The sequence below is a fragment of the Nematostella vectensis genome, chromosome 1 (genome assembly GCF_932526225.1).
Source record: "Nematostella vectensis chromosome 1, jaNemVect1.1, whole genome shotgun sequence".
In the NCBI taxonomy this organism is placed as follows: domain Eukaryota; kingdom Metazoa; phylum Cnidaria; class Anthozoa; order Actiniaria; family Edwardsiidae; genus Nematostella; species Nematostella vectensis.
Window position 1 is genome coordinate 2,025,608 of NC_064034.1, and position 16,347 is coordinate 2,041,954.

The 16,347-nt window shown below is 40.5% G+C and overlaps 1 protein-coding gene across 1 annotated transcript; it reads left to right on the top strand.

Annotated features, from left to right (window-relative positions):
• The first annotated feature begins 100 nt into the window (after nt 1-100).
• Nucleotides 101-12,090, top strand: LOC5516377 (rab GDP dissociation inhibitor alpha). The gene is made up of 11 exons (XM_001636361.3): nt 101-307; nt 2,939-3,046; nt 3,198-3,306; nt 4,132-4,356; nt 7,050-7,158; nt 7,232-7,282; nt 7,601-7,853; nt 7,940-8,042; nt 9,523-9,667; nt 10,132-10,186; nt 11,431-12,090. Exons 1-11 carry the CDS (start codon nt 263-265, stop codon nt 11,566-11,568), a joined length of 1,341 nt encoding a protein of 446 aa, XP_001636411.2. The 5' UTR covers nt 101-262; the 3' UTR covers nt 11,569-12,090.
• The last annotated feature ends 4,257 nt before the right edge of the window (nt 12,091-16,347 follow it).

The following is a 16,347-nucleotide window of genomic DNA, read 5'->3' on the forward strand; positions in this document are numbered from 1 at the left end:
TGCCCTTTTCACTACTTTACACAAATAATAAGAAAATGTAGTTTTAAATCTATTTTTCCTTTTTTGCGAAAGGACTTTTCCAAGAGGGGGGTCAATATATTGGTGGTCTTGATGATTACAAGAGGAGCCTGCATGTCCCTTCCTTCTATTACTTGGTGTGGCTTCGAATACAAACCGACCAGAGCTTTCCCAAAACCATCCCTTCTTTTAACCACTGCCCCAGCTTTTTACAACAACAAGAGGAGGAAACTGACCCATCAACATGGATGACGAGTATGATGTAATTGTTCTTGGCACTGGTTTAAAGGTTTGTTTGATAATTGGTCATCCTTTGAGTCCTAGCATACGAGCATGGCGCAACGATCCCCAAGCATTTCCCTCTTTCTAAGTGTACACAAATTTACTATGTCCTGACTCAAAAGATTTGTTATCAGATATGGTGATAGTTTTAGTGATAGTTCTTATTTAGCTGTGAATTTGTATATCATTTTAGCTTGCAAAACCGGCGGGGTACAAGAATGATTTTCAATGGTTTGGTGTTTGATCGCATGGTTACATCTGGGGGTTTGCTCGTCGATCTATGGGCTAATAATGCAATAATTCATGCCTCGATATAAGCTTGCTAGTCCATAGGAAACTAGATCAACTGTATCAAGGTTCTCGACTAAAAATATATCCATTTAAAAGTACTTACAGTAGCAGAGCAGTTGCCTTAAAAAACGCTATCGATACGACACGAGTTTATAAAACTTTAACTTTATTTTTATAAAAAATGCAAGCCACCCTATTCACACTGTTAGCTTTCCTTGCCTGTTATACTTTTTAATGCTCGTTGATAATGTATAGTTGTGCCTTTCTCAAAGTATATGAGATATTCCCCTATTTCATTAATTTGTTATCAGTTATTGGACTTCCCGTTATTTTAACAGGTATTATATAAGTGTTTTCCTTATACAGTACATTATTACACTCAATTTTCGCGACGTCAAAATTTCGCGATTTTTGAGATGGCGATATTTGTGTAATATTGCCAACAGCCACACCCGCCACAATTGTAAATAAATCTGCTTTGATACCTAGTCCTTTATAGGAGATTGTGGCTCTGACTTAAAGTCTATAAGCGGTTTCTCCTTTCTATAAGAGACTATAGGTTCATTAAAGATTCTAGCCGTATGAGGCTGAGATCCGTGATAAGTTGCCAGTTTTTTATTAGAATCTTTAGAAGATTCTGTTTAGCCTGGTGGAACCTCATGACAAAATGTTTAGATTCGTTTATTAGATGCCATGTTTGCCTCAAAACGCATTTTGCCTGTCCGTGAATTCAACACTCGCTGTTATGTATGTTGTGAAATCGCGTAACCGTATCTAGAATAAGTTGTGGATTTCGGCTTAGAAGGTGGCAAGTGAGGAATTTGTTCTCAACGGACGTAGGCCATCTCCCTAGACACAAACCCTTCTTATAACTAAGAGGGTGGCAAGAGGAGGGAATGCGTGTACTGAAAAGTTTCAGTAAGCTATGGACATCAAGGGTATTTAAATTCATGAATCTTTCGCCCTTTTATAGACTTCTGATGAAGTAAATAAAGTGCGTAGTGTCTTTGAGGTTACTCCTTTGCTTGGGCATTATATGCCGCAGAAATGGATCTATGGAGGACGATATACGCTAGACGGGGTTTATGAGGCGACAAAAACCTTTAGGTGACATATTATATGTCTTTGTGGTGGAATTTGTCGTTCTTCAATGTTTCACGTCTATAGGAGCGTTGCTTGACCTGACATAAGCGCTTTCTTTGTGCATGTTAAGTTTCTTAGAGTTATTTAGTACCTATCTGCAGTACAGCTCACTCCTGTTTTAATATATTTCTTAAAATCAAACAGGAAGATTTGAGGCTGCCGAGAATCGCCACTGTAACTCGTAGAATTCAAAGTGCACTTTGGCTAAATCTGGCTTTTTCTGAGAGAGGGCTCGCTCATCTCGTCTAAGGTGCCTTCCGATGTCATCGTTTAATGAAAAATCGGCGGGCGGTTTATAGCATTTACAAGGCAGGTTTCGGACTCTTGATGAAGAGACCTTCGTCAGTTGTTTTTCGCTAGGTTGCTAATGAGAACTTCGTAAAGTATGCTCGATTAGCGGATTGTGACAGGAAGTCACGGGCCCGTTTATAAATCAGAGGTCGGGCGAATCTTTAATTGAAGTGACTAGTCGGTGATTGGCTAATTAGCGTTTTACACTATTTCGATCCGCGTCATTTTAAGGTAGGCTATGTTTTCGAAAACAAAAGGCCTATTGTCGGTGACAGGGTCGCATGGTAGTGCTATTGTTAAACCATAGGAAGCAAAAATAGACAGATATTTGTATCAGGAAGATTTTTGCGTTCCCTCGACTTGTCTTTATCTTTGGGATTTCCTATTTTTGTAAAAACCGGATCACAATTTATCCACACTATGCAAACAAGGTATCAAATTAATCATTATAAAAGAGAGAATCCACCTATGTTTGTTATTTGGGGTTTAAAAGTAAACTTTTTTAAAAATGGCAGTAAAACCTAAAACGATATATAGGTGTCTTTGGCAGAATTTAGGTACCATACCCTGTGAGTGAAAACTGACGCTAGATGTCTTATCTCAATCAGAACATGCTTGTTAACAATAGTTTGTCTTCGATTTTTGATATCTAGTTTCATTTAAAAGCAATTGTATTTCAAAGTTACAGTATGCAAATTTCGGCCATATCCGGCGATCAAACTCCGATAACTTTTGATGGATTTAGAATTTTAATAGCTGTACACACACTTTTGTTAGCGAGGTATTGCTCAGTCGACCTGCCAAATCCCATCCGTAGATCCGCTATTGGGTTACCCTGGAGACAATTATAGTTAGGGTTATCATAGATACCTTTGCAGCATATATTTAAATGCTTTTTTTGCCCTTCCTGCAGGAATGTATCTTAAGTGGTGCTCTGTCAGTAGCTGGAAAGAAGGTTCTTCATATGGACAGGGAAAAGTTCTACGGCGGTGAAACTGCCTCTCTTACACCACTCTCCCAGGTAAAAACTATTGTTGCCCCAAAGCTTTAAAAATAATAGTAACAACTACAACTTCGACAACAATAACAAATCCAGCCGATGATGATGCCTATACCATGCGGCAGTTTGTGCATTTAGCTAATGACAACCCTGTTATTATATTTTTCCATAGTTATTTGATAAGTTCAACCGATCTATGCCCAAGGAAGAGATTGAAAAAAGATTCGGTAGAGAGCGGGATTGGAATGTGGATTTAGTTCCCAAGTTTATCATGGCAGGAGGTAAAAGAACTTCTTGTTATTTTCTTAATCTATTGGTCTTTTTTATATGAATTTTTAAACTTCAACAATGAATGCAGGGTTTGCCTTGTTTTTTTTTTTCTGATTCTTACCAGCACCGGTTACCTGTCCCATCACCTCCAGCCTGCCTCACTCCTCTCCCCCTCTCAGCTGTTTCCCTCCACAGCATTTTTAGCCTCCCTCACTTTCACTTTCCCTCAGTGCAGTGTTGATAATGCTGCTTCTCCCTAGTGTCTGTGGCCTATCATTTTCCGTTTTCTCAAGTAAAGTCTTGTCTTGCCCATTACCTGCTGTATATATCTTATCTTATCTAATTTCTTTTTTTAGTATTTTTTTTATATCAGGGCTCATAGTAATTGGCTATCCGCTGTTGTGGTGTTCCATCCATATCTACATTATTTTGCCGTGGGAAAGATAATGAATTAAATTAAATTTCTTTTCTTCACTTCATTGATTAATGGTTTGACATATGCCTTTTGTAACAGCTCTTCTGTGTACCTACTGTATGATCTTCCCATGGCACTAGCAAGATCTTTCTCAGGCACTTGTTTTGGAAAGCATTGAGCATTTTCTTTTCTATTTTGTTCATTCTCACAACCATGGGCTTTTCTAAGCTTTTCAAAAATTATAGTCTCCAGTTTTGTTATCCTTTGTTTTTAGTCAAATTGCATTTGACAGAGTGAGGTCTGTCAGGTTTTTTCTTCCCTCTCACTGTCAGTCATGACAAGCCTCAGTGAGCACCCTGTTGTGAATGCCACATTTTTTAGAATTATATATTTGCTTCAACCATGCTTTTACATGCTTCAGGAAACCTGGTAAAGATTCTGATTGGCAGTGGAGTAACGCGCTACCTAGAGTTCAAGAGTATTGGGGGAAGCTATGTCTATAGGGGCAACAAGATCTATAAAGTCCCTTGCGATGAAAAAGAGGCTCTAAACTCTAGTCTTATGGGACTATTTGAGAAGAGACGATTTCGAAACTTTCTTAAATGGGCCCAAGAATTTGACATTGAAAACCCGAATACTTGGGAAGGTTTGTATATATTATGTTTTTATAAATTATTTAGACTTATTACTTGCTGTAACCTTTTTGAGTTGAATTTCTTGTGTGCAAAATTCTTTAGGGGCTGGCTAACAGTATGTCAGTTTGTATGGGAAGGGGGTACTGTCCCCTTTTACTTACAGTATGTCAGTTTGTATGGGAATGGGGGACACTGTCCCCTTTTACTTACAGTATGTCAGTTTGTTTGGGGATGGGGGGTACTGTCCCCTTTTACTTACAGTATGTCAGTTTGTATGGGGATGGGGGTACTGTCCCCTTTTACTTACAGTATGTCAGTTTGTATGGGGGTGGGGGGCACTGTCCCCTTTTACTTACAGTATGTCAGTTTGTATGGGGATGGGGGGCACTGTCCCCTTTTACTTACAGTATGTCAGTTTGTATGGGGATGGGGGTACTGTCCCCTTTTACTTACAGTATGTCAGTTTGTATGGGGATGGGGGGCACTGTCCCCTTTTACTCACAGTATGTCAGTTTGTATGGGGATAGGGGGTACTGTCCCCTTTTACTTACAGTATGTCAGTTTGTATGGGGATAGGGTGTACTGTCCCCTTTTACTTACAGTATGTCAGTTTGTATGGGGATGGGGGCACTGTTCCCTTTTACTCACAGTATGTCAGTTTGTATCGGGATGGGGGGCACTGTCCCCTTTTACTTACAGTATGTCAGTTTGTATGGGGATAGGGGGCACTGTTCCCTTTTACTTACAGTATGTCAGTTTGTATGGGGATAAGGGGCACTGTCCCCTTTTACTTACAGTATGTCAGTTTGTATGGGGATGGGGGGCACTGTCCCCTTTTACTTACAGTATGTCAGTTTGTATGGGAAGGGGGTACTGTCCCCTTTTACTTACAGTATGTCAGTTTGTATGGGGATGGGGGGCACTGTCCCCTTTTACTTACAGTATGTCAGTTTGTATGGGGATGGGGGGCACTGTTCTCTTTTACTTACAGTATGTCAGTTTGTATGGGGATGGGGGCACTGTCCCCTTCTACTTACAGTATGTCAGTTTGTATAGGGATGGGGGCACTGTCCCCTTTTACTTACAGTATGTCAGTTTGTATGGGGATGGGGGCACTGTCCCCTTCTACTTACAGTATGTCAGTTTGTATGGGGATGGGGGCACTGTCCCCTTCTACTTACAGTATGTCAGTTTGTATAGGGATGGGGGCACTGTCCCCTTCTACTTACAGTATGTCAGTTTGTATGGGGATGGGGGGCACTGTCCCCTTCTACTTACAGTATTTCAGTTTGTATGGGAAGGGGGCACTGTCCCCTTCTACTTACAGTATGTCAGTTTGTATGGGGATGGGGGGCACTGTCCTCTTTTACTTACAGTATGTCAGTTTGTATGGGTATTTGGGGTACTGTCCCCTTTTACTTACAGTATGTCAGTTTGTATGGGAAGGGGGTACTGTCCCCTTTTACTTACAGTATGTCAGTTTGTATGGGAAGGGGGTACTGTCCCCTTTTACTTACAGTATGTCAGTTTGTATGGGGATGGGGGGCACTGCCCCCTTTTACTTACAGTATGTCAGTTTGTATGGGAAGGGGGCACTGTTCCCTTTTACTTACAGTATGTCAGTTTGCATGGGGATGGGGGCACTGTCCCCTTTTACTTACAGTATGTCAGTTTGTATGGGGATAGGGTGTACTGTCCCCTTTTACTTACAGTATGTCAGTTTGTATGGGGATGTGGGGCACTGTCCCCTTTTACTTACAGTATGTCAGTTTGTATAGGGATGGGGGGCACTGTCCCCTTTTACTTACAGTATGTCAGTTTGTATGGGGATGTGGGGCACTGTCCCCTTTTACTTACAGTATGTCAGTTTGTATAGGGATGGGGGGCACTGTCCCCTTTTACTTACAGTATGTCAGTTTGTATGGGGATGGGGGCACTGTCCCCTTTTACTTACAGTATGTCAGTTTGTATAGGGATGGGGGCACTGTCCCCTTCTACTTACAGTATGTCAGTTTGTATGGGGGTGGGGGGCACTGTCCTCTTTTACTTACAGTATGTCAGTTTGTATGGGGATGGGGGGTACTGTCCCCTTTTACTTACAGTATGTCAGTTTGTATGGGGATGGGGCACTGTCCCCTTTTACTCACAGTATGTCAGGTTGTATTGGGGTGGGGGGCAATGTCCCCTTTTACTTACAGTATGTCAGTTTGTATGGGGATGGGGGGCACTGTCCCCTTTTACTTACAGTATGTCAGTTTGTATGGGGATGGGGGCACTGTCCCCTTCTACTTACAGTATGTCAGTTTGTATGGGGATGGGGGCACTGTCCCCTTCTACTTACAGTATGTCAGTTTTTATGGGAAGGGGGCACTGTCCCCTTTTACTTACAGTATGTCAGTTTGTGAGGGGATGGGGGCACTGTCCCCTTTTACTTACAGTATGTCAGTTTGTATGGGGATAAGGGGCACTGTCCCATTTCACAATTTGTTTTATAGTTTGTAGAGGGACGGGTAGAGGAGCACTGTCCATATTTACTGAAAGCATGCACTGCCCTCTCCCCCTAGACCCATCACTTGTACTCTAGGGAATGGGGAAAGGTGAGAGCTCCCTTATACTCAGAGTGTTAGTTTAAAAGTTAGTTTGCTCACAGTATGTCAGATTGTATTTTTACTGAATCTAGTAAAATGGAATTTGTTTGTATCAGGAATTGACCCCCAAAAGAACACAATGACTGGGGTCTATCTAAAATTTGGCTTGGATGCTAACACTGCAGACTTTGTGGGGCATGCCATAGCACTGGAAATTAATGACAGGTGGGAAGACTTGGCCTCAATGCAATGGCTTGAAGTACATAGCTCTAAATGATATTTTGTTTGTTTGTCACAGTTACAAAGATCAACCATTTGGACAAACAGTGGAAAAAATTAAACTCTACAAGTAAGCAGTTCAAAATACAATAAAAAAAACTTCAGACACAGAGCTACGGAGGGGAATGAATACTTGATCTCCCTGATCTTGTCCCCTGTTAAACCATCAATTTTGTTGTTAATACTAGGGGGGGAAAGCTTTATTACTGTTATTGTAACTATTGTTATTATTTTTAATTAATAGAAACATAAGTTTGTTATATCCAGTCGTATTTGGGACTGTTATGAAATATATAACAGATGTATATACCAATTTGCTATAAATCTGTATGACCTTAAAAGCTAAGTTTAAATAGTAATGTGCTGTTTGTTCTCTGTGCTTGCTAAGTGAATCCCTTTCGAGATATGGAAAGTCCCCTTACCTCTACCCCTTGTATGGGCTTGGTGAAATTCCTCAAGGATTCGCAAGGTTGAGTGCCATCTATGGGGGCACCTATATGTTGGATAAGCCAATAGAAGCTATTGTGTACGATGACGAGGGTGTGGTGAAGGGTGTTACCTCTCAAGGCGAGACTGCAAGGGCTAAGATTGTTCTGGGTGACTCCTCATACTTTCCAGATAAAGTCAAGAAAGTTGGTCAGGTAAAAAACCAATGTTACTGCTTTTAGATTGTTGTGAATATCAGTAAAGCCTACAGTAACTGTTTGGTAATTTGTGCCTCTTTCAGGTTGTTCGCTGCATCTGTCTATTAAACCATCCTATCCCTAATACAGCTGATGCTCCATCATGCCAAATTATAATTCCTCAAAATCAAGTGAATAGAAAGCATGGTAAGTAAAGGCAATCACTAGGCGAATTTATTGAATGAAGATTTTGCACATTTTTAGATAATTATGCAAAATACATGTTGTGCAACAATGTGATCAATTGTGGTGCGTATTTTTAATTTATTTAATTTTTGTGACAGAAAAAATAGCTAAAATTTGACATGCTCGACTGGGCTTGTCAAACGGTTCAAAACAAGCGCTGATAAAATTAATTTTAGTACTTCCGTAGTGCTCTGCGAGCCACAGGGCTTAGTGGTTAGATCAATGGACTAGCGATCTTTAGGTCAGGTGTTTGAATCCCACTGGAAAAAAATTATATATTCTTATCAATCTTATATCGTTTAATAATACTAAAAAAATTAACTAGAAATATATTACAATTGTACATATTGTACGGCATACAGGGTGTTTCAAAAGTTCGTGGACACTTTTTAAGTTAATTTAATTGCAGTTTTTATAATAGTCCGTTTTCAACCAAATTGCAGAAAAACAAGGTGCATCAATGTAGCAAGCTACCATATTAATTTCAATAGTTTGCGTGTCCTTTTGCTTTAATGACTTCTTAAGATGCTGTGGTATGGAGTGAGAAATTTCTACCAAAGTAAGATAAGATGCCCAAACTTCAGCCCCACAAACATGAAACAAGTTTTAAGGGGGCTCATCAGCGAAGAGAAAGTCGTCCCATTCAGTAACTGACAGAACTTGAACTTGCTTGCAAGCAAATGGGATTTTCGCTGCCGGGTGCTCAATGATGGCTTTTTATGCTGCTGAAAAGGTTTCCACCCCTCTCCAAATGGTTGAGGAAGACCCTAAGGGAGATTTTCTCTTGGGATTTTTGCTTAATATACTGACTGAATATCCCCTCTTGTGCATAATATTTTCAAAGTAGTAATTTGCAGCTGGGTTCTGCAAAATTTCCTCGAACTCGACCCCACTTTGAAACCCAGCTCTTGCTTCTTCCTAGAATTTTTGCGTTTTTTTCTTATCGTAGTTCCGTTTACAACATAACTGCTTGTGATCTCATTATTCAGACGTTTCTCTGTCATGTTTGAATTAATTTCCATAGCCTATAGTTTCGTCTAGCATTTTTAAAACAAACACACCAAACCCACAGCCTACCCAAAATTGGTGTGAAAACTTAATGACGTGTGACACACTTTTTTCGCCTTTTTGCGGGAATTTGAATCTGCTTTTTTTTTTTTAGACCTGCGATACAAAAACAGTATTACATATTCCATGTATATTAAATGAATATCTATCTGATTGAAACATATGGAAATATTTGGTAATCTCAATGATTTGAGCATCTTGAAAGTGTCCACGAACTTTTGAAACACCCTGTATTTTACACATGTGTAAATCATTGTTGCAGTAGCTACATGCTCGTTTTACGGGCCTGTTTTTCTAATAGCATTTGATTCTTTTTCATTTTCCATTGAAATGTTGGTTATTGGCAGGATCATGCTGTTTTTGTGCTTTCTAGATATCTACGTTGCATGTGTGTCGTATGACAATAATGCGGCAGCCAAGGGTTTCTTCATCGCTTCAGTAATGACCACTGTCGAGACATCCAACCCAGAGGCTGAACTAAAACCTGGCCTTAATCTCCTGGGCCCTATCATGGAAAAGTAAGACAATCAGCCACTTACACACAGCGCAACAAGTAAAACTGCTAACAGTAAAAATGTGTAAGGAATGTTTTGACCAAGAATATGTGATATTTGCAAACAGTCAACTAGGAATATATCAATTCCTCAATTCTCGCTTGTAAGTCACACACAGAATTTAACACGCAATGTTGGTGTTCAGGGTTTTACAGGATTAGAGGAATAATTAATGGTTCAAGTATTCATATACTCATACATTCATGGTTTTGAATTTTACATATATTATATCCATAGAAGCCATATGAATTTTTTACAAGTAAATAAGAATGCTACAACTTTGCAAGCCTGTGTTTATTTTTATTAACGCTTGTTTGGTTGTTTGTTTGTTTTCCATGAAGCAATGCTGGTTGGGACACATGGATTCTCTGAATGCAACCATATTTGAACTGAGTGTATACTCATGCATGCACGGTTTTGTGTTACAGGTTTGTAAGTGTTTCAGACCTGAATGAGCCAATTGACGATGGATCCAAGTCTAAGGTAAATGAATTGTGTTTAACTTTCCTGTTTTGTATACTCAATTTGTTTCAGGGTTTAATGGAAACCATTCTATGCAGGCCCGTACCTAGGACTTTTCTTCGGGGGGGGGGGGGGGGGGGGGGGGGTTGCATAATCCGAAAAAAGGGACTTAATTTTTCCAGGGGTTGGGGGGGGGGGGGGGGGGGGGTTTGCAAAATCCGAAAAAGGGGACTTATTTTTCCAGGGGTTGGTTGTGGGGGAGTTTTCTGATAGATATTTTTCATTGTCTCCACAGACGTTTATTATCGGATTTGGCTTCAAGAATGTCTGACATATCGATTTATGATATACAACAGTGATCTAGAATGCCTAAAATACCTAACTCGTTTATGCTTTATAGTTTTGCAAGTTAAATGCCAACCAGAAGGGGGCTTCCCACTGTTGGGGAAAAGCAAGTGCTCCCCCTGTCCCCGCCCTGGGTACAGGCCTGCTAGGCACAGACAATTTTTAATTAATTGCTTTTATGTATATATATATGTTAGGTTTGTTGGGCAAAAGTTTTTGATTGGTTGAGCAATAGTACGATGTCATCAACCTGTGCTAGCTTTGAACTTTGAACCTGGGCGCCATTATCAGAAAGACAGCAAAACATTAAAACACGAAAAATTGTTTGGGATGAACGTACCCAAGCACCTTTAATGCACAAACAGAGTTGAGTTGTGATTTCGCTTTGTATTACTGGAGCCATCCAACTAAAAAAATCCTGTCATTGCATGTAAAATTTTGCCAGAGAAGTTATGCCAACTAAGCCAAATCAGAAAATGCTCAAGGAGGTCACTAACACTGGGTCTTCTTTTGAAGTGCGAGTAGAACAAGCGCAAATACAATTCTGTACGCTTGCGTTGAGACTGCCACAGCACTTAGGGGGGGAGTACATAGTAGCTGTGCTGCGACTTACAGCAATTAGATTATTTAAGTATTAATTAGTGTGCTTGGCCTAAACCTGCTGTCAGCATAAATGTAAAGTTAACATTTTAGCACACTTGTTTATCGTCACATGGTGACAGGTCCACTTCTTGTAATGTATTATACGAAGCGATTGGAAAATCTATACCATATATGTAACTGAGTATGTCAAATGTGCGAGTCTTGTTTAGGCAACCTGACAAATCATATAAATAGAAATGAAAAATAAATACACTTTCTTGCACTTTGCTCATCCCTGTTAAAATCTGTCTTGCTAACCTGCTTTACTTGCCTTACAGGTGTTCATCCCCAAGTCATGTGACGCGTTATCCCATTTCAATAAAGACTGCCAGGACATTGAGGACCTGTACGAGCGCATAACCGGGGAGCCCTTCGACTTCTCAAAGCTCCAAACACAAATAGAAACTCACGAGTAGATACAATAAAAACTATAAACTTAGAATAACATGGCTAAGCACGGTTGGGTATGGCTCGGTATTGGTGGGGAAAGGAAGGTGAAGAGAGATACAGTATCACAAAGTTTTGATTTTATTACGGTCTTATATAGAAATAGAACCTTCTCCTTCCTAAGCCCCCCGTACTACAACACATATTGATGATCCCAGTGCTGATAGAGCCGCTATGGACCAGCATTGCCTACACAGATCAGCTTCCTTGACCACAGGGCAAAGGAAAGGTTGGTCAAATCATTCGCAGACCCTCCCAGCATGGTGGTCAAACTCTGCCTGTTTTGTCAAGCAATCCCTGTTTATAGGGAGCCCATTGATTTTGATTTGATTTAGATTAATTCCATTCCCAAATTCGCCATAATAGTCTTCTTTGAAAGTTACTCTAGGCTAATCTGTTATCTGCTATTTGTCTTTGAAATATTAATGAAATATGTGTAAAATCCTATGTGTTGGTGCATACACACTTCTAATAAAGAAATACTGTCACGTGTCGTGATTCCATAATCGTCGGAAAGGATGGACTTTGGAGTGCGCAGGCGCAAAACCGCTGACTAAAAAAGATATGATCGCGGGTACAAATTGCGCCATTTTTAAAAATGTTTTTCATTTTCAATTTAATCGCGATCATTAAAAATAAGAGATATAAATGTATCATATTTTATAAATTATCTTTGTTTTTAAAAGCTCGAAACTGCAGATCAATTTTACAAGATTTGTCTCTTCCGTCAGGGTGTTTTGGTTCATTTGACTCTGAACCCTCAGAGAACGGTCACACCAGCCAAATCCTTTGTCCTACATGTAGACGTCAGCTACATTAAGCGTTAGTGTTGCATCAAGCGGCGATTTTTGTTACATTAAGCGTTAGTGTTACATTAAGCGGCGATTTTTGTTTCATTAAGCGTTAGTGTTACATTAAGCGGCGATTTTTGTTTCATTAAGCGTTAGTGTTACATCAAGCGGCGATTTTTGTTTCATTAAGCGTTAGTGTTACATCAAGCGGCGATTTTTGTTTCATTAAGCGTTAGTGTTACATTAAGCGGCGATTTTTGTTTCATTAAGCGTTAGTGTTACATCAAGCGGTGATTTTTGTTTCATTAAGCGTTAGTGTTACATTAAGCGGCAGTTGTTACATCAAGCGGTGATACAACATAAAATTAGAAAAGCATGGCTATAAACATGAGACAGTGAACCACTCGAAAGAGTTCGTTAATGAAGATGAATTTCACTAACAAGAGAGAGGGGCACTGGCGCCAGATGAAAGCTAGCCTACCAATCCACGGGCGAAAAAAAAGGAACACTACTCGTCATATTTGGCGGAATTCGTTTGGCGTTATGTAAACAGACAAGAAGAACTATTCTGGGTATTCATGAACAATGTGAAAGCATCTACAACCCAAACGACAAGGAATAGCCTCATCCCGTAAACACACACAAACGGTTCTTTTAGGAACCGCCAACGGTTCTTTTAGGAACCACCAACGGTTCTTTTAGGAACCACCAACGGTTCTTTTAGGAATCACCACATGCAATAAAGTTGTGGCCCAGGCTTCTCATGTCATAAATAAGTTTAACAAAGACCAGGGGAGGGGTGGATAACATTTCACGCGTAGCCGACATAAAGATATCTTCACGTTGTCTATTTTCGAATTATTAAAATGAACTTCGCTATGCTTCTCTTCATGTCATAAATAACTTTAACTTCGCTCTAAATAGAGGGAAGGATGTGATAACATATGACGCGTAGCCGAATTCGCTCTAAATAGAGGGAAGGGATGTGATAACATATGACTCGTAGCCGGCATAAAGATAACATTTTCACGTTGTCTAGGCGTTTATATAATTAATTCACTTTTTCTTTCGCGTTTCAGGATAAATTCTAAAAAATATATTGATGATAATTCGATAAAAGAAATAAAGCATTCTTTCTGAGCCTTCATAGCGTTTTAAAAACCTTGGTGTTTGTTTGAAGAGTTATTGAGAAGACGAAAAGTGAGTTTTGACTGCACAAAAATGTTCACAGGACAGATATCACTTTGGCTGGACTTTACCGACTGTTATTTGTCCTGTGCACGTGACCCGTATTGACCAATGAACGCGTGAAAATTCATCACTGTGATCAAGAGAGCATAAGATATTATGCTCTCTTGTTTTTTTTAAATTTATTCTGAAACGCAAAGAAATAGCAATGACAAAAAACTTCACAACAGCGCGCGCTCGTGGCGTCATTCCCGTTTACGCAGAAGACATTTCAAAATTGAAAACTTTTGCTTCAATTTCTATTCCAGCTCTCAGCAGAACAATAAGAAAACAATCACGAGATTCGTTGTCATATAGGAGCGCCTTCACGCTCTTCTGGGATAGGGGTGGTTCCTTTTGACTGTGGGACCATTACTCAAGGTTGGGCTAGCAAAATAGTGCCTTCACAAGCCGCTCAGCAGAGCGTGCAGAATTAGCGAGTTAGGTATGTGCTGTAGCAGAAAAGCTAGGGTGGCGACGAATGGGTAGCAAATTGCCTCCTTGCTATGTTCAGTCGCAAGTCAACACAGCACGCATCGGCGATACTATCGACACTCTCGTGTCTGTCTGTCCCACGCGGAAATGCGGAAATGGAACAATAAGAAAACAGTCTAGGTGAAAATCTATCAGTTCAAATGCAAGTTTTGAGCTTGTAGTTTTTGTGAAAAAACGGTCTCTTGGTAACTTAGAGCATCTCGACATGTCAATGACATAAAAAAGTCCGCAGATAGATTTTAGTAAAAGTCACCAAGTTTTAGCCTCTTAGCTGCTATTGTTCAGAAGGTATAGCAATCCCCCCCCCCCCCCCCCCCCCAGTCGTATTGAAAGCTTTTCTCTGAAGCGTATAATTATCGATAAAAGGTGCGTTGGGGCTGGGAGTACAAGTGGCTGTGCCTACCCGACCCCCCCCCCCCCCTATCAATGGAATAGTAAGCGCATTACATAAGTGCCTCGGAGGTGTAGTACATAGTAGCCGTACTGCGGCAAGTCCCCCACCCTAGTAGTTTTCATAAGCCCGTGAAACAAAGTGCAATAGTAAAATAAGAAAACACTGAAAATGGAATTAGAGGAAAAGAAAGTGTAACAAGCTCAGGGCCGTAGCAGGGGACATGGTCCTACCCAATATTTCCAAAAAATATAAGGAAGTGACCAAATATTTTCTTAAAGATTCTGTATAGCGCCCCCCCCCCCCCTCCCCCAATGTTTCGAGGCCTGCTAAGGTACTGAAGCTGAAGAGTTGTTGACGGGTAAATGAAAATCTATCAAGTGTATCGTTAGCTCTATACGTAAATCTATCAAGTGTATCGTTAGCTCTATACGTACGTGCGCTAGGGAAAGGGATAGAGAATCATCCCAACATCCTCTTATTCCTGCCTTTTTTAAATTGCTGATCGCGAATCAAGGAGTTTTAAAATTTTTAGCTTCCTTGGCCTAAAAAATTGTCATACTGGAGTGAACTTACATAAATATTAACTTACAGTATTTTCGCATCCTTATTTCCAGCTTTTTCGTCACCAGATCAGCCGTTCCCTTTTTATCAGAGAGGGGTCTTGGGCTAGAGGGTGATATTCCAAAGCTAGGCGTCGGATATCACAGCACAAAGGCACGAGATTCGTTGTCATATAGGAGCGCCTTCACGCTCTTCTGGGATAGGGGTGGTTCCTTTTGACTGTGGGACCATTACTCAAGGTTGGGGTAGCAAAATAGTGCCTTCACAAGCCGCTCAGCAGAGCGTGCAGAATTAGCGAGTTAGGTATGTGCTGTAGCAGAAAAGCTAGGGTGGCGACGAATGGGTAGCAAATTGCCTCCTTGCTATGTTCAGTCGCAAGTCAACACAGCACGCATCGGCGATACTATCGATGAGCCTTATCAACACTCTCGTGTCTGTCTGTTCCACGCGGAAATGCCTTTCATACCTAAAGAAAAAGTGCAGAATATATTAAATAAAGACACAGAATGATGCTCTGACGAGTAATACTCCCCCTCCTAACAACAACATGAAACAACTAGCATTCACGCTATTCGTTAAGCGGGCCATTACCTCTAAGGTAGCTCGTCCTTGCTCACACTGGTACTCAATATTCCTTTATAAGAGGGGTCCGAGCCCCCTGAATCCCCCTGGCTATGGACCTGCTTTATTCAAATTAGCGGTTAAATAGATCAGGTTGTATTAGGTTGAGAATATATATGCCATGAATTTATCATTATTATTATTATTATTATTATTATTATTATTATTATTATTATTATTATTATTATTATTGTCATTTTTATTGCTGTTGTTATTGTTGTTGTCGCTATCGCCATCGTTATCGTTATTGTTATTGTTATTGATGACTAGCTGAGATCCTTTATAATGTGCGCACGTTCACACTCGTGCCCGAGTGCACGCCGGGATTTGCTAAATGCGCTTTGATTGGTGTAGTATGAGGAGGAACATTCGTTCTCTGATTGGGGAGGAGGAATAGTATATGGGGGACGGAATTAGCGATTTCCCCGATTTTCCGGTTGTAGTCCATGTCTTGTCATGGCCCGTGTCTGGTTATGGTCCGTGTCTTTTTATGGTTCATGTCTGGTTATGCTCCGTTTCTGGTTATGGTCCATGTCTGGTTATGGTCCATGTCTGGTTATGGTCCGTGTCTGGTTATGGTCCGTGTCTTTTTATGGTCCGTGTCCTGGTTATGGTCCGTGTCTGGTTATGGTCCATGTCTGGTTATGGTCCCTGTCTCG

What these genes read in the sequence shown, in the direction of transcription:
- LOC5516377 (XM_001636361.3), top strand. Translation starts at nt 263, where the DNA reads ATGGATGACGAGTATGATGTAATTGTTCTTGGCACTGGTTTAAAG. An exon ending in AAACCCGAATACTTGGGAAG is followed by an intron (nt 4,357 to 7,049) that starts GTTTGTATATAT and finishes TGTTTGTATCAG; the next exon opens with GAATTGACCCCCAAAAGAAC. An exon ending in TCAAGTGAATAGAAAGCATG is followed by an intron (nt 8,043 to 9,522) that starts GTAAGTAAAGGC and finishes TGTGCTTTCTAG; the next exon opens with ATATCTACGTTGCATGTGTG.